The 23,375-nt window shown below is 45.2% G+C and overlaps 1 protein-coding gene across 11 annotated transcripts in view; it reads left to right on the top strand.

The window, feature by feature from the left end:
* The window catches only part of LOC123771456 (fasciclin-2), a 244,507-nt gene that overhangs the window by 172,113 nt on the left and 49,019 nt on the right, over window positions 1-23,375 (top strand). For 10 of the 11 annotated variants that reach the window (XM_069313709.1, XM_069313708.1, XM_069313712.1 and 7 more), the window contains exon 3: window positions 12,098-12,266. In XM_069313709.1, the coding sequence (XP_069169810.1) occupies window positions 12,098-12,266 (169 nt within the window). Of the gene's footprint in view, window positions 1-8,580; window positions 8,810-12,097; window positions 12,267-23,375 lie in introns of those variants that run through there. The other variant, XM_069313707.1, reaches the window with a different exon arrangement.

The raw sequence follows: 23,375 nt of genomic DNA, 5'->3' as shown, positions 1-23,375 counted from the left end.
TTGTATATATGATAAAAGAGATATAGGCGGCGGATGGTTAGAAAGGCGGGATCCAAGAGCTAATAGCTCGATCCTGAAGGCACAAATAGTTAACACACACACATACACACACACACACACACACACACACACACACACACACACACACACACACACACACACACACACACACACACACACAGCATCAGTCTTCGACTGGGTTTAGATTGATGGTTCTCAATCAGGCAGATATCACCACTTTGTGACAGTAATTCCCTATTAATAGACAGTAATTCCCTATTAATAGACAGTAATTACCTATTAACATTGTATCACATCCAGCTGAGGGCATCCCTACTTTCCCGGCTAACTAGTTCATTATTCACACTACTCATTATTTTTCACGGGTGAGAGTATATATATATATATATATATATATATATATATATATATTATTAAATATGACCGAAAAAGTAAGATTAATAATTCTAACACGAATTTTCTCAATCTTTCGTACATTACGCTTCACTGTTGGAGGTAAATCAAAAATCACTTCTCCAAAATTCATTTTTATTTCTAGTCTGACGCGACACGGGCGCGTTTCGTAAAACTTATTACATTTTCAAAGACTTCACAGATACACAACTGATTAGAACGTATCTCTGATTTTATATCTACATTTGAGTGAGGTGGGAAGGGTGATGTGGCATTAACACAAGACAGAACAGGAGGGGATATTAATAGGGTATTAAAAGTATCAACACAAGACAGAACAGAAACAATGGGTATTGAATAGAAGTGTTTGTAGAAAGCCTATTGGTCCATATTTCTTGATGCTTCTATATTGGAGCGGAGTCTTGAGGTGGGTAGAATATAGTTGTGCAATAATTGGCTGTTGATTGCTGGTGTTGACTTCTTGATGTGTAGTGCCTCGCAAACGTCAAGCCGCCTGCTATCGCTGTATCTATCGATGATTTCTGTGTTGTTTACTAGGATTCATTATTCTAGGATTTACTAGGATTCATTTAAACAACACAGAAATCATCGATAGATACAGCGATAGCAGGCGGCTTGACGTTTGCGAGGCACTACACATCAAGAAGTCAACACCAGCAATCAACAGCCAATTATTGCACAACTATATTCTACCCACCTCAAGACTCCGCTCCAATATAGAAGCATCAAGAAATATGGACCAATAGGCTTTCTACAAACACTTCTATTCAATACCCATTGTTTCTGTTCTGTCTTGTGTTGATACTTTTAATACCCTATTAATATCCCCTCCTGTTCTGTCTTGTGTTAATGCCACATCACCCTTCCCACCTCACTCAAATGTAGATATAAAATCAGAGATACGTTCTAATCAGTTGTGTATTTGTGAAGTCTTTGAAAATGTAATAAGTTTTACGAGACGCGCCCGTGTCGCGTCAGACTAGAAATAAAAATGAATTTTGGAGAAGTGATTTTTTATTTACCTCCAACAGTGAAGCGTAATGTACGAAAGATTGAGAAAATTCGTGTTAGAATTATTAATCTTACTTTTTCGGTCATATTTAATAATATATGTCTACAGGAAAGACTGCTACCAAAATATATATATATATATATATATATATATATATATATATATATATATATATATATATATATATATATATATATATATATATATATATATATATTTTTTTTTTTTTTTTTTCTCCAATACGTGCAGGTTTCGACATAATGTCCCTCTGGGAGCCGTTAATAAGGGTCCAATTGGCAGTTACCAGACACAAGTCTCCAATAGATTGCTGGGTAGATTAGTGGAAATTCAAATGTGTCAAATCCACGAAGGATATTTGAAATAGAAGTCATTTTCTAAATTTGATGTTAGGCAAAGTTTAAGCGGCGGGCTGTTGCCTTGTCTGATCATATTAGTGTAACTAACACTTAATTCTTAAGTGTAATTAACGGGAATTCGAGAGAAATGTTAAGGGGTTGAGTATGCGAGATATGATAGGGTTGACCAGACCACACACTAGAAGTTGAAGGGACGACGACGTTTCGGTCCGTCCTGGACCATTCTCAAGTCGATTGTCAACATACTTCAGCCACGTTATTGTGACTCATCGCCTGTATGATAGGGTTGAGTTGTGTGAGAGCAGAATTAGTGTTTTATGAGGGGTTCTTGATGATACACATTCAGGCACATAGGGTTAAGACTTGGTATTGTTTAATACTAAGGCTACGACAAGTTAGGTGGGTTGCTTGGGTACGTACGTTTCTGGTTAGGGCAAAATAAGGGGGATTAGAAATAGCCTAAGCTACTCTATCCCTTTGAGATGTATTTCTTTCTTATCTCAATAAACATACTTGAACTAGGGCAAAATATTTGTATTTTGTAGGGAGTGACAAGGAGAGAGAATATTGTGAGTGAACCAGGGAGCCGGTCGGCCGAGCGGACAGCACGCGGGACTTGTGATCCTGTGGTCCTGGCTTCGATCCCAGGCGCCGGCGAGAAACAATGGGCAGAGTTACTTTCACCCTATGCCCCTGTTACCTAGCAGTAAAATAGGTACCTGGGTGTTAGTCAGCTGTCACGGGCTGCTTCCTGGGGGTATTGGCCTGGTCGAGGACCGGGCCGCGGGGACACTAAAAAAAAAAGCCCTGAAATCATCTCAAGATAGCCTTAGGGCCTGTCTTCCCTTTGGGGAGAGGACTGGCGCCTTCCTGTCCAGCCCTCCCAGCTGCCCGCCTGCCTGCCAGGTCTCAAAATTACCACTTCATTAACAAAATCATCACTGGAGACATCTCCCGTCACGCAGGGTGCAGTCGCACCTCCACAGATCTCCAGCATCAGCTCTTGATACTGGTAATGGCTCAAAAATGCCACTTACGGGCTATTCATGCCCGTGCCACCTCTTGGGTGGCTTAATCTTCATCAATCAACAAAATCATGCAGATATCATCACAGTTTCTCACACGGTACACGCTCACAGCATCTGCTCTTGTCGGGCGGGGCGCTTTGCCTGGCTCTAGGCATTGTTATGTGTGGAGGAACCGAGGAAGACTCCATACTTCTTTTATCCTACGTGCTTTTGTCTAAATTATAAGCGCCTAGCGTCTTGGAAAAAGCTTCGAATAGTATGATAAGTTTGGAGGCAGTCATGCTGAAATCGCCGTGGCGTCACTTCCGGTTAGCAGTATTCATGACCTCTTTCAAAATTGAAATACTTATCCCACATTTCCGTTAATTTAGATTTAGATAAATTAGATTTAGTTTGGAAGTTGCTGACCAGTTGTTGGCATATTATACTGGTGAATTAAGTGAAATATTAAGTGAAAGAAAAGTTAAGAGACATTGCATAGGGTTAATTATAAAAATAGTGGAGTAGGGGATGTATCTTGAGGTTATCTTGAGATGATTTCGGGGCTTTTTTTAGTGTCCCCGCGGCCCGGTCCTCGACCAGGCCTCCACCCCCAGGAAGCAACCCGTGACAGCTGACTAACACCCAGGTACCTATTTTACTGCTAGGTAACAGGGGCATAGGGTGAAAGAAACTCTGCCCAATGTTTCTCGCCGGCGCCTGGGATCGAACCCAGGACCACAGGATCACAAGTCCAGCGTGCTGTCCGCTCGGCCGACCGGCTCCCGGATGTAATGGTAGAGATTTTTTTAGTAATGATATATGGAAGAAATATTTGAAATGTTCAGCGATGAGGCTTTTAGCATCGTTTTGCGGTTTTTATTTCGTAGAGCACTAAAAGTACGTCAGTTGTTTCAAAGCGTTATATGACAAAGAGTGCTGGGAAGACGGGACACCACGAGCGTAGCTCTCATCCTGTAACTACACTTTTAATCAGTCTGGTATTTGGCTCTTACCTCCAGTAATTCCCCCCCCCCTCACTCCGCTATTGATTTTGGGCCACGTACAAAAATTCAACATCCTAATCAAACTAGGAACTTACAACCTATCCAGAAACCCCAGCTTATCCAGGGCATAGAAAATGTGGATATTTACGCGGCAACTGGTTTTTAATCGTAGGGTGTATTTGATACGTTAATTCTAACGTAAAAACACTACCTGTAGTTTAGTTCAGTTCATTTATTATGCAGGACTTGCGATCCTGTGGTCCCGGGTTCGATCCCAGGCGCCGGCGAGAAACAATGGGCAGAGTTTCTTTCACCCTATGCCCCTGTTACCTAGCAGTAAAATAGGTACCTGGGTGTTAGTCAGCTGTCACGGGCTGCTTCCTGGGGGCGGAGGCCTGGTCGAGGACCGGGCCGCGGGGACACTAAAGCCCCGAAATCATCTCAAGATAACCTGTTCTAGCAGTAAATATATAACACAATAACACATTTGTGGAGGATTAGTTTGTCTCAGAAGAAACCCCGATATGTATGCATATAATAAGCTACATATCGGCAACGATGGGAACCCATATGGCCAGTAGTTATACATATTGGGCAAGAGCGGGACCCCTCCACGGTACTGGGAGATATGGTAGTAAATTATTAGTTCCAGATTCAATTCGTCTGGGTTTCTTTAGTTACTGTTGGCATCATTCTAAAGCGATTACGTTTTCTCTGGTTCGTAGCGAGAGAAAACGAGGCTCAAGAAGCTGCCAGCTGTCACCAGGCGTCTTTGTCGTCTCAAGATCCACAACACTAATGTACTCACCTAGTTGTATTTGCGGGGGTTGAGCTCTAGCTCTTTGGTCCCGCCTCTCAACAGTCAATCAACAGGTGTACAGGTTCCTGAGCCTACTGGGCTCTATCATATCTACACTTGAAACTGTGTATGGAGTCAGCCTCCACCACATCACTTCCTAATGCATTCCATTTGTCAACCACTCTGACACTAAAAAAAGTTCTTTCTAATATCTCTGTGGCTCATTTGGGCACTCAGTTTCCACCTGTGTCCCCTTGTGCGTGTGCCCCGTGTGTTAAATAGCCTGTCTTTATCTACCCTATCGATTACCTTGAGAATCTTGAATGTGGTGATCATGTCCCCCCTAACTCTTCTGTCTTCCAGCGAAGTTTAATTCCCGTAGTCTCTCCTCGTAGGTCATAAGGTCCTTAGTGTGCTATGTTTGCTAGTCTTACAAGCCCTCTTGCTATGGCTACTTTGAGTACCTTACCTTGAGGTTACCTTGAGGTGCTTCCGGGGCTTAGCGTCCCCGAGGCCCGGTCGTCGACCAGGCCTCCTGGTTGCCGGACTGATCAACCAGGCTGTTGGACGCGGCTGCTCGCAGCCTGACGTACGAGTCACAGCCTGGTTGATCAGGTATAGTAAGTAAGATTAAGGTTAGGTTTCTTTGGAGGTTTTGGATCGAGACGACATAAAAATTGGAACTTTTAGTTTATCCTAAAGATATTCACGATAAATATGACTCGGCTGACAGTATTGGGCAGCGCCACTCATCCTGTGAGTGGACACACCGCCATAGTGACAGTATTGGGCAGCGCCACTCATCCTGTGAGTGGTCACACCGCCATAGTGACAGTATTGGGCAGCGTCACTCATCCTGTGAGTGGTCACACCGCCATAGTGACAGTATTGGGCAGCGCCACTCATCCTGTGAGTGGACACACCGCCATAGTGACAGTATTGGGCAGCGTCACTCATCCTGTGAGTGGACACACCACCATAGTGACAGTATTGGGCAGCGCCACTCATCCTGTGAGTGGACACACCGCCATAGTGACAGTATTGGGCAGCGTCACTCATCCTGTGAGTGGACACACCGCCATAGTGACAGTATTGGGCAGCGTCACTCATCCTGTGAGTGGACACACCGCCATAGTGACAGTATTGGGCAGCGCCACTCATCCTGTGAGTGGTCACACCGCCATAGTGACAGTATTGGGCAGCGTCACTCATCCTGTGAGTGGTCACACCGCCATAGTGACAGTATTGGGCAGCGTCACTCATCCTGTGAGTGGACACACCGCCATAGTGACAGTATTGGGCAGCGCCACTCATCCTGTGAGTGGTCACACCGCCATAGTGACAGTATTGGGCAGCGCCACTCATCCTGTGAGTGGTCACACCGCCATAGTGACAGTATTGGGCAGCGCCACTCATCCTGTGAGTGGACACACCACCATAGTGACAGTATTGGGCAGCGCCACTCATCCTGTGAGTGGTCACACCGCCATAGTGACAGCATTGGGCAGCGCCACTCATCCTGTGAGTGGTCACACCGCCATAGTGACAGTATTGGGCAGCACCACTCATCCTGTGAGTGGACACACCGCCATAGTGACAGTATTGGGCAGCACCACTCATCCTGTGAGTGGACACACCGCCATAGTGACAGTATTGGGCAGCGCCACTCATCCTGTGAGTGGACACACCGCCATAGTGACAGTATTGGGCAGCGCCACTCATCCTGTGAGTGGACACACCGCCATAGTGACAGTATTGGGCAGCGCCACTCATCCTGTGAGTGGACACACCGCCATAGCAGCATGCACAACACTCCCCAATAGGCAGAAAACCCGCTGGGTTGTTCTCAAGGCTGAACTAGGTCATTGATAAAATCACAGTATACCTGCGGGTATATCAACACATTTAAATTGTATTTTATGCAAGGATATGTTGATAAACTACATTTCTTTCTGCTTCGGCCGAGACTCGAACCCGGGCCCTACACACAGACACTCGAGCACTGTCCGCTTCGATTTTGTGTGTACTCGCCTAGGTGTGCTGGTGGGGGTTGATCACAAGCCCAGCGTGCTGTCCGCTCGGCCGACCGGCTCCCTTGAATCTCCCTTGTGGTATACAAGGTTCGGAATGATTGCCTATACAAATTTCTAAAGGCGTTTATTATGCTGGCCAACCTAGCATATGCTACTGAATATAAACAAATCCACAAGGGCCGTGACGAGGATTCGAACCTGCGTCCGGGAGCATCCCAGACACTGCCTTAATCGACTGAGCTACGACATGATCTACTGAATATATCCTTTATAATGTGGGCTTCAGGAAGGGGGGGGGGGAGGGGGGGGGGGAATTTTGGCGTGATATGAATGTTCAGATCTTTTCAGATCCGCTCCTGTGGCAGGTAAATCCATTACGGGCTCACCATAGCCCGTGCTACTTGGAACTTTTAGTTCCCAGTAGCTGAATCTTAAACAACAACAACAACATGGGGTAGAGTAGCTTAGGCTATTCCTACCCTCGGGAGGGGAGTGGGGTTGGTGGGGGTTAGGTAACTGATACGAGTGTGGAGCCCCAACGCTGCTCCTCACACAACACAATCATGACCGTATTGTGTGGAAGAGTTGGGGGGGGGATAATATTGAGTGCGGGGGGGGGGATATTGAGTGCGGGGGGGAGGGATGAGAGGAGGGGCGTGAGGCTCTTGTGGGCGTGAAGCACCTAGAGTGGCGCCCTCTTTTATCTTAGGTTCCCTACCTGCCTGCCTGGTTCCTTAGTCTCTTCTCCCCCTTCCATGTTATGCCATGCCTTCCCAGCTTCCATTCCCTTCCCCCTTCCCAGAATCGACCCTTCTATCACCTGATGTCCCTGTTCACCTAGCAGTAATAGGTGCCTGGGAATTAGACAGATTGCATTCTGGGAATATGTGTGTATGGGAGAAAATATATGTAGTAGATATGATTAAGGAAAAATAGGTTGGGAGTCGGTTGATATGGCAACCGACGGTTAGAAAAGCGGGGTCCAAGAGCTAACACCTGGATCCTGATTGTGAGGCGCGGAAGGCCACCAGTTTTAGACAGACAGATTTTCTCAGACTTTTGTCTCCGTCAGTCTATAGTGCCGGAGGAGACGGGCGTAAGCCTGTGGCGTGGGGTGACTATCTCAGACTTTGGTGGCTGGAGGATTAAGACGTAGTTATGTATGTCTGGGGAAAACCCACAAGGTGCAATGTTGACAGTTTGAAACGATCTTAAGTTCACTTCTTCATGACTTGGTAGCAAGTAATATTTTGAGGTTTATTTCTGTCGCGCCGCGAGTAGCAGAGTCGCGCCGCGCGCGGCAAGATGCTGTGGGGTATTTATCGACAACATCGGAGGTAAACGCGTTGACTCTAGTGTTCGTCATCACTCTTTTGTTTTTTTGAAACGTGGGCAACCGTGGAGCCAAGAGCCACTTGTTGTCCCCTCCCACCAATCGAGCTGAAGCACGTGCAGCTGACCAATCAAAACCCAGCGTCGCTCTGGAGTATTCCTTTGGCGTGAGACCAGGTGGTTGGTGAAGACGTCAATAGTATCAGTGGTTTAGAGGCGTTGTGAAGGATCCGTGAGTGCGTGGGGGCGTCCTGGGGGCCACAGGGAGCTGGCCCGGACAGTTGAGGTAGAAGTGTCGCTGGGACTAGAGGGCGCTCCTCTTTGGCCGCCTTCGCCTCCCTCGGGGTCACTCGCCGCCCGTCGCCCGTTTCGCGGGAGCGTCGATGTTCCGTGTATCTCTTCGCATCGACTTCGATGTTTACTTAACGAGTGTAAATTTGCACAGGTGTGACGATGGCCTACCTGGTAGACGTCTTGAGCTTAATGGCGTGTAAGTTCTTCTGTCACCTGTCTGTCCCGCCTTACTAGACCACCACGCTGCCAATCTATCAACCCCTCAGAGACGGGACAGATGACCACCTCTTGTACACTAAAGCGTTGTCAAAACCTTCGAGAAGGCTGTACGGCTATTCGAACCGGTTATATGATATGGCGATTTGGGCTGACGTGTTGGCGTGAGGTTGGTTTGGGTTGAGGAGGGGGACATCCATGGCCACGCTGGTGGGGTCTGAGGTGGCCACACGCACCCATCCACCCCACGGCCACCCACCATGGCCTTCCTCGTTCACGTGGCTCTTATCATCGCATGTAAGTCTTATGCTGTCATCACCCTCCCTGCCCCCCCCCCCCCCAAACATCACCCTGCAGCCACTAGAGTAGCTCGCCCTCACCCTTGTAGTGGTGCCCACCCAATCCTTCGTAGTGTGGTTCACCTTAGCCTCCGTAGTGTGGCCACCCACCTCCGTATACACCCTGATTATACACCCTGAAGATTAAGCCACCTAAGAACTGGCTTAGGTGGCATGAATAGATGAATAGCCTGTAATTAGCCCTGTTCATCCCTCCATAGTACAGCCCCCTCCCCCCTCCACCTTTCTAAATTCACGACTAAAAGTCACATTCATTCTCAAAAAATGTATCACTTACGGGCTATTCATGCCCGTGCTACCTCTTGGGGTGGTTTAATCTTCATCAATCAATCTCTAACCCCCCTACCTTACGCCTCACATGGCGTCTGGGTTGGTCCTTCAGTCAAAGCTCTGGCGTTTTGGACAAATCACGTCAGGCTGTTTTTATTCGCCATGTTTTCCTGAACTGCTTTGTGAAGATCACATTGCACCGAGCGCTGGTTTGTCTCGTTTTGTATACATTAATTCATTGTCTGTGGTGTTAGACAAAGTGTATATGGTACTGGGTAATGTATAGGTATGGTACAGGTTATGTATAGCTATGGTATGGTACGGTACAGGTTATGTATAGCTATGGTATGGTACGGTACAGGTTATGTATAGGTATGGTATGGTACGGTACAGGTTATGTATAGCTATGGTATGGTACGGTACAGGTTATGTATAGCTATGGTATGGTACGGTACAGGGGACATATTTGCCTGGGCGTTTGATCCGGATTTGGGGTGAAGTGAGGATTTGAATCAGGATTATACTTCTGTGGGGGAAAGGGGAGGGTGATGAGGTTGGGGGTAGGAGAGGGATAAAGAGCGGAGGATGGATAGAAGAATGGATAAAAGGACAGAAGGAAGTATGAAGGTGGTTTTCATTTCTTTCGGTGAATTATACCTATGCGGCATTCATACAGAGTATGAATATTGCCTTTTCTGGCTTTAAATTGGCTGCAGTTGTTCACCTCGTATCTGATCCCTTCAGAATCTTGTATGCAGTGATTATGTCCCCCCTCTGTTTAGTCTCTTGTGAGGGCGTTTCCTTAATATGTTCCCGTAGCATAATCCAGTTAGTAGTCTTGCTGATGCATGTACTTGTCACACACAGAGATCACACTAACGTGATGCATCAAATGAACAAATCCACAAGGGCCGTGACGAGGATTCGAACCTGCGTCCGGGAGCATCCCAGACACTACCTTAATCGACTGAGCTACGACAGGGTTAAAAGGGTTGAAACCGAAGTTCTACTGAACTTACTGGATCCCGTAACCTCTCCGAGGCACAAACCAGGCAGTCGATTAAGGCAGTGTCTGGGATGCTCCTGGACGCAGGTTCGAGTCCTCATCACTGCCCTTGTGGATTTGTTCATGTACTTGTGTTTCAGGAGGTGAGGAATTCATACCGGTTCTGTGTACTCTATTATGGGCCTCACTAGGCTGTATATTGACTAGACCACACACTAAAAGGTGAAGGGACGACGACGTTTCGGTCCGTCCTGGACCATTCTCAAGTCGATTGTGATGAAGTAATTTTTTTTTAATTATCAAGGGAAAGCGCCAAGCCATTACGATTTTATAGCACTGGGAAGGGGTCAGGATAAGGATTTGGGATGGGACGGGGGGAAGGAATGGTGCCCAACCACTTGGACGGTCGGGGATTGAACGCCGACCTGCATGAGATGAGGAAGTAGATGCAGGCAATAAATAGGCAATGCCGTGTTGATGTTTTCCAGCTAACTTGGATACAGTCTTATGTTATCCTGTTGCGTGTGCCTCTGATTGATTGATGATTGATGAAGATTAAGCCACCCAAGAGGTGGCACGGGCATGAATAGCCCGATGAATTGATGATTGATTGATTGATTGATGATTGATTGATGATGATTGATTGATGATTGATTGATGCTTGATTGATGATTGATTGATGATTGATGATTGATGAAGATTAAGCCACCCAAGAGGTGGCACGGGCATGAATAGCCCGTAAGTGGTATCTTGAGGTTATCTTGAGATTATTTCGGGGCTTTTTAGTGTCCCCGCGGCCCGGTCCTCGACCAGGCCTCCACCCCCAGGAAGCAGCCCGTGACAGCTGACTAACACCAAGGTACCTATTTTACTGCTAGGTAACAGGGGCATAGGGGTGAAAGTAACTCTGCCCATTGTTTCTCGCCGGCGCCTGGGATCGATCCCGGGACCACAGGATCACAAGTCAGTGTGCTGTCCGCTCGGCCGACCGGCTACCTATCTGTGCTCATTACCATATAGTTTACACACAGTCTGAGTTGAACTCTCAGCAGACATTTGTCTGGCTCTGCTGGAGTTGGTCTTCTTGCAATTCTCTGCAGTCCACCTCAAGTCCAGGCTTGAAGGAGTAGAACAACTCCCAGAACCCCATCTGGGAGCCGTATTATTCAGGGAGCCGGTCGGCCGAGCGGACAGCACGCTGGACTCGTGATCCTGTGGTCCTGGGTTCGATCCCAGGTGCCGGCGAGAAACAATGGGCAGAGTTTCTTTCACCCTATGCCCCTGTTACCTAGCAGTAAAATAGGTACCTGGGTCAGCTGTCACGGGCTGCTTCCTGGGGGTGGAGGCCTGGTCGAGGACCGGGCCACGGGGACACTAAAAGCCCCGAAATCATCTCAAGATAACCTCAAGATAACCATCCAGGTACAATCCGCTGTTTTTACAGTCATTAGTTTCAGGTCGCCAGCAAACATTGCTTTCGGGTAAGATATTCACATAATTTAGAAATCATAATGGTTCCAGGATCGACCGCTAGGAGGAGTTGGAGTGTGTACTGACCTGTTTGTACCTGTAGGATCGAGCTTTAGCTCTAGGAGCGTTTGTAGTCGCTGGTTATCTAATACAATGACTTGTGCCATAGAGCCTACTTGGATAGCGTGTCTGCGAGTTGTTCTACTCCCTAGCCAGGCCAGTCTCGACAACTAATCTTTCTAATCTTTCGTTTTCTAATCTTTCAATCTCATTAAGTATTCTGTATTATTCGTGGGGTTAATGAAGCTTTAGAGAACATTTGTTCTGTTTTGCCCGAAACGCTATGCGTACTAGTGACTTTAGGTATTGTATGTACTATCTCTATCTTTAAATCAAACAGAATGTTTGTACTGTAACTCTGCAACTATGTATGCATTTTTTCCCAAATAAATTATTATTATTGTGTTCCTTTGTCAACAGTGAGCGTGGCCCAGGAGCCGTCGCTGGAACTTCTGCCTGCCAACATCTTGAAGGCGATAGACGAAGGGGTCTACATCTCCTGCACCGCCAACGTAGAGGACCCCGGCCTGGTCACCGAGATGATGTGGTCCGGACCCAATGGCAAGGAGATCCCCAACATCGACGGCACGTGAGTACTCTTGTGGTGTTCTCAGGGCGGCTCTTGTCTTGGGGGGTGCGAGGGAGGGAGGGAGGCAGAGATCCTGGCCAAGGAGACGAGCTAGAAAAGTACTCTTGTGGTGTTCTCAGGGCGGCCCTTGTCTTGGGGGGTGCGGGGGAGGGAGGGAGGCAGAGATCCTGGCCAAGGAGACGAGCTAGAACTTAATCTTAGACTATTAAATCTTAAAGGAAAAAGAGGGGGAAGCTGGTACAATAGAAGGGTGATGGAGATGAGGGTGGAAGTTAGGATAAGATATAAACTTTGAGGAAAGGAGGATACTTAAAACACAATGAAGCCTCATTACCTGTAATATGATCTAAGAAGATCTTTGTAGCAAGACAGCGGGATCGTAGCAGCGTCCTGGGTCACCCCCAGATGCGTGTCTCACCAATGGGCCACGATGTGCTCAAAGTTACACAACCCAAGGCCCTTCCAGTCCCTCTAGGAGTCTGGAGTGCCACACAGAGCTGGTAGCTAAAGTTTGCCATGCAGCCCACATCCACCCTGGCGCAGGTAATGGTCTCCGTCAAATGTTCCTGTCAAATACACAATGAAAGGACAATAGCGTAATATGATAAAACCTTTTGAGAGGCAGGAGGGCTACCAGCTCCGTGCTTAGAGAGAGTCCTATTGGGGCCCCGGCTGACTTGAGCTTGTGTAATCTTCAGCATATCATTGTGCATGGGTATAGGGGTCCCATGACGTACCCATGCCGTCCTTATACCCATACCTTGTACCCAGTCGACCCTGCCCTCCTCCTCCAGTTTCTCGGGATAGTTCATACATAATCGAGGCACTACCTGGAGTATGTGTGGTTTGTTAGAAGAATGGAATGTGCATAGTATCCGGGTGCTCGGGCTCGGGGTTATGAAAGTAAGGTTGGAACCACACAACTGTTGTTGTGTTTAGTAGGAAGCTGTAGTGTGGGGGGGGGAAGCTGGGAAAGAAGGGAAAGTGTGCAATAGGAAGCGAGATATAATGAGCTAAGGGAGACAAACTGGCGGAGATAAGGAAGTAAACAGAGTTAGGCGAGCGGTGATTGGCTTAGGTAGAGCCAATCGCCGTCGGGTCGGGAAGGGAACCGGTCTTGTGGGGTGACGTTGGGTCCATTGTCAATCCATTCTGGGAGATGCTAGAGCTCGCGTATGGAGATGAGGAAGGAAGAGAGAGAGAGAGAGAGAGAGAGAGAGAGAGAGAGAGAGAGAGAGAGAGAGAGAGAGAGAGAGGGGGGGGAAGGAGAGGGGGAGAGGGAGAGAGGGAGGGGGGGGAGGAGAGGGGGGAGAGGGAGAGGGAGAGGGGGGAGGAGAGGGGGGAGAGGGAGAGGGAGAGGGGGGAGGAGAGGGGGGAGGAGAGGGGGGAGAGGGAGAGGGAGAGAGAGGGAGAGAGAGAGAGAGAGAGAGAGAGGGAGAGAGAGAGAGAGAGAGAGAGAGAGAGAGAGAGAGAGAGAGAGAGAGAGAGAGAGAGAGAGAGGGAGAGAGGGAGAGAGGGAGAGAGGGGGAGAGGGGGAGAGGGAGGGAGAGGGAGAGAGAGATTTGTTGATTGATTAATTGATTGATTGTGAACATCATACAATGGAACAGAATTATTAGCTAAATCTCATGCATATTACAGCCTGGGGAATCAATTCCGCCAATTGATTGGATTTTTTTTTTGCAGTTTTTCGAAATTTAAGTTTAGTGTGGCAAAGACCACATGCGTGGTAAGATGTTAAGGATTTAAGATACTGTATGCAAGAGTCTGGTTAAGAAATTCGATCAGTAATAAGGTTCATTTGTCATGTGCTTCTAAGGTACCATATAGGAAAAACAATTGCCTTCATTTACTTACTTCATAACAATTAGTGATATTAACGGTTCAGCAAACTTTTAAGAAAGAGAGCTTTGGCTCCATCTATAGGTAAGAGTGTTAGTTTGTAGGTGAGTCCTTAGCTAAATGTGGTGTTGGACGATGGATAAAACTGGAACACTAATGGTATGATGCAGAAGGTATCTAGGGGGTGGGGAAGGGGAGAAGGAAGGGCGGCAGCTAAGGAAGAGAAGGTGAGGAGCAGTTGAAGGGGAAGTGGTGAAGGGGAAATAGCTAAGGGGGAGAGAGAGAGGGGGGAAAGGAGGAGAACCTAAGGGGACAGAACCTTAGGGGACAGTCTCCCTTCTCGCCCGAGAAGGGAGACGAGTGCTTGCGGCTCTGGGAGATGCCAGAGATAAGTGGTGATCTCCACGTCCTTCGCCATCACAGCTGTGTCGTGCCACAGGGGGGTTAAGGCTAATGTTCTGGGAGTTTTGTTGGTGGGGCAGCGTTCCAGGAGAGTGGTGATGGTCGTCTAGGGTACAGGCGGTGTTCCAGGATGGCGGCGGGCGGTCTAGGGTAGTGGTGTTCCAGGAGGGTAGAGGCAGTGTTCCAGGAGGGTGGGGGTCTAGGGCAGAGGTGTTCCAGGAGGGTAGAGGTGGTGTTCCAGGAGGGTAGAGGCAGTGTTCCAAGAAGGTGGCGGTCTAGGGCAGAGGTGTTCCAGGAGGGTGGGGGTCTAGGGCAGAGGTGTTCCAGGAGGGTAGAGGTGGTGTTCCAGGAGGGTAGAGGCAGTGTTCCAGGAAGGTGGCGGTCTAGGGCAGAGGTGTTCCAGGAGGGTAGAGGTGGTGTTCCAGGAGGGTAGAGGCAGTGTTCCAGGAGGGTAGAGGCAGTGTTCCAGGAGGGTAGAGGCGGTGTTCCAGGAAGGTAGAGGCCGTGGGAATATCAGGAGCAGTACAAATAATATAGTGGCGTTAGGTGTGTGGGTGCTGCAAGAGTCCTAAGGCCAACGGTACCGTCATGGATCAACGTCCAGAGTGACGTCGGAGACGGGAGGGAGACATTATTGGCTGCCTTGGGAAGAGAATCTTAAGAAACGGGAGGATTTTGCTCCTGGAATCCAAGGAAATGAGCGAGGAAGTGAATGTCTTGAATGAGGGGAAGACAGGTTACATATTTCTAGTTGATATTTACATCAGCAGATGAATTAGGATTTTTACTATGATGGAAGAGTGATATGTAATTGTGGATGTTAAGCCCTGAAACCATCACAAGGTTCCAAGTGGCTTTTGTGTGTGTGTGTGTGTGTGTGTGTGTGTGTGTGTGTGTGTGTGTGTTTGTTTTGGGGGGAGGTTGGAAAGTAGGTGAAAGCATCTGTGTGTTTACTCTGAGCTCAGGCGGGAGCAGTAGGCTGCTGGCACCCAGCTGTGGAAAGGAATTCGTTCACGAAGCATGAATGTAGAGGGAAGGGAAAAGCTGAATTGAGGGAGGAAATCTGAACAGAATTAAAAATAAATAAAGCGAGAATGAAAGGGAATGCAGAATGAAGGGTCTAAGAGCCAACAGCTCGATCCTGCAGGCACGAATAGTAAATACACACACACACTTCCCCCACCACAAACATACATATATACATATGTTGTACGTCAGTAATTTGTACATATGAATGTACAGTGTGGTGATTACACACATAAGTATGATTGCAGTATATTGAGTGGGTTGGGAGGTTGAGGAGCATCATATATTTAAGGGATGATACAACCATTCCCCATTTTTACGGGTTATTCATGCCCGTGCCAACTCTTGGGGTGGCTTAATCTTTATCAATCAATCAATCCCCTCCCAGCTAATAGATATAGGAGCTGGGAGAAGGCAACTTGAGCTTAGGGGTCAAGGAGGGATTAGAAGACAAGGCAACTTGAACTTAGGGGTCAAGGGGGAAGGGGATAAGGAGACAAGGCAACTTGAGCTTAGGGGTCAGGGGAATATGAAGAGAGAGAGGAGAGAAATAGTGCTTAGGAGGAGGGGATGATAGACGTGCCAAGCAAGGTGCTGGGGGTGACGAGGTCAGGTCAGTAATAGGTTGGTGGGTATTAGTATAGTGATTTAGACTAGGGTGGCAATTCTCTTATAATTGGTGGAAGAATTCCTAATACTGTATATTATCTCTCTTTATTTTTGTGCACATCATGAATTACTTGTTTCTGATACTGTTAAGTAGAGTTAAAAATCTTCAACCATATTTTGTACTCTTTTTAAAAAATGCTGTGTGGTATATGTTTATTTTTCAATATTAATTCAAACACAGGCTTTAACGCCACTTGCAGACATATGTTTGGATTCTAATCTACGCTTCTTAACCGTGTGACTTGACCTCTGCTTTTCCTGTTTTTTTTTTTTCCTAATTTCTGCGGCGGCAGGCAAACCAGGTAGGGTGGGTGATGTGCTGCTCTGGGAGGTTACCTCTCCCCATGGCCCTCTAGGCCTCCCCAGGTGATACTTGACCGCTCTTTCCTCCTATCAACTGCAAGAGTTCTACTTGTGGGAGACTGGTAGCCGCTCCCACACCCCCCCCCCACACTCTGTCCAGCTTGTCCAAACTTCAGCTTGTATGCACATGTTCACAATGTCATTGTTTTGACATTGCAATTTGCGGATAATTTACAGCCAGTTTCAGACACCCTTTTTTTTTTTAAGCAGTCACAGTCGCCATCTCATACCATAAAACTTTTGTATATCCTGAAGTAAAGAAAATGGCAAATACCCGAGATATAATTTTGTGAGCATGACCAGATCCACCTTTTGAATTTCAATATTTTTAAAGCTAATGTTCATGGAAAACTGGCATGATATCATAGTTCTGCAATAAAGGGATTATGTCAGTTGTGGCCCTATATACGTTCATAAAACATTATGGAATTTCTGCATGCGTCCCATTGAGGATAGTTTGGGTAGGAATACCCAGGCATGATCTGTGACGAGTTGCAGGGGCAGCATTATCTATCCCCCCCCCCCCTTCTACTGGCCTGAACTTGGCCTAAAGGGCTGTGGAGAGAGGTATCCTTTCCAGTCGTAGAGAACGGGAATGCACATGTACCCTTCTAGCCGGACCTGCATCCTAATTTGTCCTGCTATATTTGGTGTTATTTTGAGATATTGAGCATTTTTAATGAGCATCCTGTACTGTTCTGCATCATACCCCAGTTGTTGATGATCCTGCCACACTAAAGAATGCTCCTGGGATGGGTGGTAAGGTGGATGTGGTGGAGGTAAGCATGGCAGCATGTTGTAGTAGGAGGGGAGCCAGTGCTCCTTACACCCCCCCGCCATGGCTTTACCCTTCCTCATACTCCACACATTATGCAACAACACCCAGTATTCCACGCAGCAGCTCTCACTAGTTTCTAGCGTGTCAATAGACTCTAGTAACACCATCAGCCATACACATTTAGTCACAGAGGATGTTTTTTGAGTATTAAATGTGTTGGTAGTGGCATACTGCTCCACCTAGATTGGATGTTCCAGTATACAGTATATATTACGTACTAGAACAATTGGGGAAAAGAGAGTTACTGTATGTGCCATTGGCTTGACCTAGGGTGTTGATAGAAGACGCAAGATCTTCGTGTATCTGTCTATGAGGATCTTGGTGGTGATAGCAAGTGTCACCAAAAGAGGTTGTATTAAAGCAATCCATCACTAGCAGCGTCTCTCCATTTTATTACCACCAACAGCGGCTTCAGCAGCGGCATTGCTATTATGAGCGAGATCTGGTCGCGTGGTAGTGATGGAGACGTGTCAGTAGTATGCGATGTATGTTACACGCACTAATAGATTTATCGTATAGATGTTGCAAATGTTTGATAGTGTTATCTTGAGATGATTTCGGGGCTTTAGTGTCCCCACGGCCCGGTCCTCGACCAAGCCTCCACCCCCAGGAAGCAGCCCGTGACAGCTGACTAACACCCAGGTACCTATTTTACTGCCAAGTCCAATGTGCTGTCCGCTCGGCCGACCGGCTCCCATAAGCTGTGTTGGGTGATGGTGTGTTCATTGTGTTCTCTTCGCACAGTTAGCTCCATATTAGCTTTCTCCTCAACAGCTTTGACCCTCACACAGTAACTTTCAGCTCAACATAAAATAACGAATACAGTAGTTAGAATAATAATATACAGTACTGTATATAGAATCAGCATTGTGAATTAAAAGAATTTGCTAGTGTGAAAAAGCATTATGCTTGAGTCAGATCAGTGTAGGTCTCATAATTAGGCAAAATCTGGTGATAAATTATTTTGTAGCCAAATGAGAAGAGGTGTGTTGACCTGGCTTTACCTGGGATTTACTGGAGGGCCACTATTTTAAGTGGCCTTGATGGAGACCAACAACTTGTCAAAATTCCCCTCCAAAATTCATTTATTCATGAGGAATTTTTCCAGCTGAATTTTAAATTAAAGTAGCTAATTTGATTCATGTAGAGAAAGTGATTAATTGTTTATAGTATACAACAAATTCAAATGTATTTTGTTAAACTTAATTTTCATTTTTGAATATTTAAATCAATTAAAATTATAAAATGTGGACTACACGTTGGCCTTTCTTGGTACTATAGTTATGCCCTCTTATTTCAGCTGTATGTGCTTACCTCTCTGTCCAACATAGAAATTTACCTGAAATTTACCTGAGGGCCATTTATTGCAAGGGCTGAGGAAATTTATTGCAAGTTTTACATAGGGTTTTGTACACCAACCTATTGCTGCAAAGGATGGAGCTGAAAGTGTGGCAAATTGATTTAGAATCATTACCAATGCTGGGTTTCTTGCCACCAGACGCAGCTGAAGACTTTGGATCATACACAGCCAGTCAGATTGTGACTGACCTTGAAGAACCAATCTGGCAGGTCTGATGAGAAATGCCTGTATGGAAGACCATTCAAAAGAGAGGGCTTGAAAGTGTTAGGTGGTGTGACTGTCTCCGTGGTGTAGTGGTAAGACACTCGCCTGGCGTTCCGCGAGCGCTATGTCATGGGTTCGTATCCTGGCCGGGGAGGATTTACTGGGCGCAATTCCTTAACTGTAGCCTCTGTTTAACGCAACAGTAAAATGTGTACTTGGATGAAAAAACGATTCTTCGCGGCGGGGATCGTATTCCAGGGACCTGCCCGAAACGCTACGCGTACTAGTGGCTGTACAAGAATGTATATGTAATGTAACCCTGAAACAAGTTATTTCCAGAACCCTGGATGGACGGGAATTATACCAATATATGTTCTGAAGGGCGAAGGACGCGAGATAAAATTAACTCGAAACCACCTAGTAAACACATTTGCCAGGCCTAACAAATGACATGTTAGGCAAAGGAAGTGGGCATTGACTCCCGACAAACAAAAGATCATGCTCTACTTGCTCAAGTCCACGAGAGCTGTCAAAAAAATGTTGTCACAATCATAATAAGACCTGTGTTTGTTTCTTCAAAGTATTAGTTTTGTTGACTTTGCTTCTGGTTACTGGGTTGGAGAGCTTCACACTCATTTGGAAGCTGGGGTTTTGCTCTCTTGGTCTTGGGAGTTGCATTTTCTTCGTTTACAGCCCTCTCCTTTCTGGCCAAGAATTTACCAGAATTGACCTGAGAGGAAAGGACGTGACCTTGACGAGGACAGGAAGCCAGGGGTTTGTTTAAGATCCCCCCCTTATTTGTCCTGATGATTTTATCGAGCTGGATCTTGAATTACAGAGGTGTTTTGGCATTAACGGCTTTGGTGGGTAGGCAGCTCCATGGGCATATAACCCTTTGGGTGGAAAGGCATCTTCTGTTTTCTATCCTATATTGTGGCTTGTTGAGCTTGAAACCATTGTTGGTTACCTTGAGGTGATTTCGGGGCTTAGCAACCTTGTGGCCTGGTCGTCGACCAGGCCTACCTGTATTTAGTACAGTATAGAGAATTGGAGCTTGTAGTTGTATACTACACAAAAAGTTGCATAAATGGTAACTAAATTAAAAAAAAAACTTTACTCAAATGATTGTACATTTATAATTGATTCAGCACTTTCATATATACAGTACAGGAAAAATTGCAGTGATATACCCGTACATGTTTCATGTTGCACTAAGTGTTACTCTTTTTTTTTTGTCGTGCTTAGGTGGTGGATAAGTGTTTATGGCTCATATATTGGCTTTAGTAAAGTTAATTCCAGTGAGTTTAACAACAACAACTGTGCTGTTAAATCTCAGTTGAAATGTTATTTTGTTTTGTAACTGTACACTGTGTTAGATAATGTTTCGATGGTGTGTTTGGGATTTCTAGACAATGGGGACATTTCCTCTTCCTTGGAACGTGTAGGCTTATTTACCATGCACATGGGTATCTAAGCCTGATGTGATGTAACTCTCGGTTGATAATTTCAATGTAGATTGCAATATTTTCTCTCATTCTTTACAAGTTACTCCCTTTTTCTCTGCAGGGGAAGGTAGGGAGGAAGTCAGCTGACCATAGTAACCTAGGTCCAGATTCACGAAGCAGTTACGCAAGTATTTACGAACGTTTACATCTTTCCTCAATCTTTGACAGCTTTGGTTACATTTATTAAACAGTTTACAAGCATGAAAACTTTCCAATTAACTGTTGTTATTGTTATAAACAGCCTCCTGGTGCTTTGCAGCTCTGTAGCTGTTTAATAATTTTAAACATAGCCGCAAAAGATTGAGAAAAGCTGTACAGGTTCGTGAGTACTTGCATAACTGCTTCGTGAATCTGGCCCCAGGTTGGGCGCGAGTGCCTCACTGCAGGGCGGCAAAACATGATGGTCCCCCTCTGAGGCAGAGATGACTGGTACAGTATTTCAAAGGAAGATCTTTGAACATGCCAGATCTCTCTACCTACTCACTCAACCTTTCTCCCTCTCCTCTCCCTTTTCTTCTCTTCTCCCCTTCCCTCTTTCCTCTCTTCTCCCCTTTCATCTTTCTCCCCCTCTTCCCCCTTTCCTCTTCCCCTCCTTTCACCCTTAACCCACCCCCTTCTTTGCCTTTCTCTCCTTTCCAAATTGTAATTTGCAGTTTTCCTCTTTCCTACTGTTGGAGTTAATCCTAATTCTAAATCATTCAAGCATTTGTTTCTTATTGCCTACTCCTCCCCTTTGTTTCACCCTGTTCTTATTCTCTCTCCCTGTCATATTCTGTTTATCTCCAAGTGGTTGTGTACTCGCCTAGTTGTGCTTGTGGGGGATGAGCTTTGGCTCTTTGGTTCCTCCTCTCAACCGTCAATCAACAGGTGTACAGATTTCCGAGCCTACTGGGCTCTATCATATCTACATTTGATACTGTGTATGGAGTCTGCCTCTAACACACCACTTCCTAGTGCATTCCATTTACTAACTACTGTGTGTGCCGAGACCAGTGCACATTAATGCTTTATTATTATATACATAATACGTACCAGGAAAATGGGAGCTTGAAGCTCCACACTTGACAACACTGCTTGATATATATATATATAGAGTGGAAGGGAGATTTAGTATAATCACAGTGTATGTATTTCCAAGTTGGAATTTTGTTTTTTTAATTAATGTTTATTTCAGTTGCAATATTTGCCTGTGACCAAACCGAACAGTATCTCACTGAAGTTATTTTAGGTACAGTATTTGACAGCAGTTTACAGTAACACATACAGGTACTTTTGCATTTAATGCAGTTCTCCTACTTGTAATCCATGTCTTTAGAATAGGAGTAAGTTTTGCTACTGATTACGAACTTGAGATGTGTTAATCATTATTGTATATTTGTCTGTAGTGTAGTGCATAGTGTAGGTTTGTTATGAGTGACATGCATAATTCCGTATATTTCAGGACATATTCTGATATGAAAGATATTTTTCAGAAATAATGCACAAGTTTTGCATAATAGGCCATAATTAGTTATCTATACAGTATATGGAATGATACTTTAGTGTATATGGGCAATGTAAGTTTGCCATGAGTTGATATGCTGTTACTCAAATTCCGAATTTTGATCTGTATTGGCGTAAGTTTCAAACCTGCAAAGTGGTACCTTTGCATGGCCTTGTTGCATGACTGTTAGCGGGCCATGAGCATCTAGGTGTACTGTGGCCCTTAATCTGCCTCAAAGTACAGTATAGACTTTAGAAGAATGGGCTAAATCCTTTAGTATGGATATGCTGGCCTGGGACTAATTTTTCTAGATTCTAGCAGATGAGACCTGCATGGGCATTCTTATCAGTACTTAACTTACTTAACAACTGTCACCAAATAGACAGTGAGCAAGTACTATACTGAATAGTTGTTAGTAGTACATAAGTACTTGAAGACAAGCATGGTGAAGTGTCATACTGTAATTTAGTTAAATTGTTTTCCCTACAGTCAATAATAAACTATCTGAAGGGTAAGATTAAGACCGTCTGGATATGGTACTCGTCTTGAGGTTCAGTTCTTCCAGCAATCTCTTTAAATTATTATTACTGTATGTCTAAATTTAAAATACTTGAACTCCTTATTTCTATTAGCATGAACTATTTCTTATCAGTAGTACTGTCAAGGCAGTAGAGAGAGAGCATATCTACTGAGATAACAATAGCAAGTCAAAAAATATAAACAATGAGTACCAGATAATATAGTACAGTAGTGTACTGTAAATACAATTGTTGACAATTTAGAGATGGCTCTCAGATTGACAAATTAAGCTCCATTATTACTATACTGTACATTTAAAAACCTTCATGAATGGAAATGGCTGCTGCAACCTTGGCAGGAAAGGTTTTTATATAACTCTCCTTTTGTTTTTACTATGGAATGATGAACTTAACATTAAGAACACTTTGCATAATGTTAAAAGCTTGAACGGCTTTTCTTGCTAAATTGCTCTTCATTGGTTTGTCTTTGATTGAAACCCTAATGTTCTGTCACTTTGAAACACAGGACAACAATGTCTAATGAGATGTTTTGTGCAATAAGTCTACCGTGCTGTCACGTTTCCATTCTGTCAGCTTTTAAGAAGATTCTAAAAGTTAATTTTGATGAATTTTATTAATAGAGTTCATTATGTGTATGGTGAGAAGCTAAGTTCATCGTAGTGTCTGGAACAAGATTTCATATTTGAGATATTATTGTTCCCATTTTTTTTAACATTGTTTATTCAATAATTATTCCATATTCTTTAACCTGCTCAGAAATACTGCAAGTTTCATATTAACAAATTTGTTTTAATTTGCCTTGTTCAATGCTCAGTATTTTTGTAATTATTCATATAGATACCCTGGCATTTCGTATTCCTGTGAAAAAATTGTTTTCC

This window comes from Procambarus clarkii, chromosome 76, assembly GCF_040958095.1.
Source record: "Procambarus clarkii isolate CNS0578487 chromosome 76, FALCON_Pclarkii_2.0, whole genome shotgun sequence".
Classification (NCBI taxonomy): domain Eukaryota; kingdom Metazoa; phylum Arthropoda; class Malacostraca; order Decapoda; family Cambaridae; genus Procambarus; species Procambarus clarkii.
This window is presented reverse-complemented; position numbering and strand designations above follow the sequence as displayed.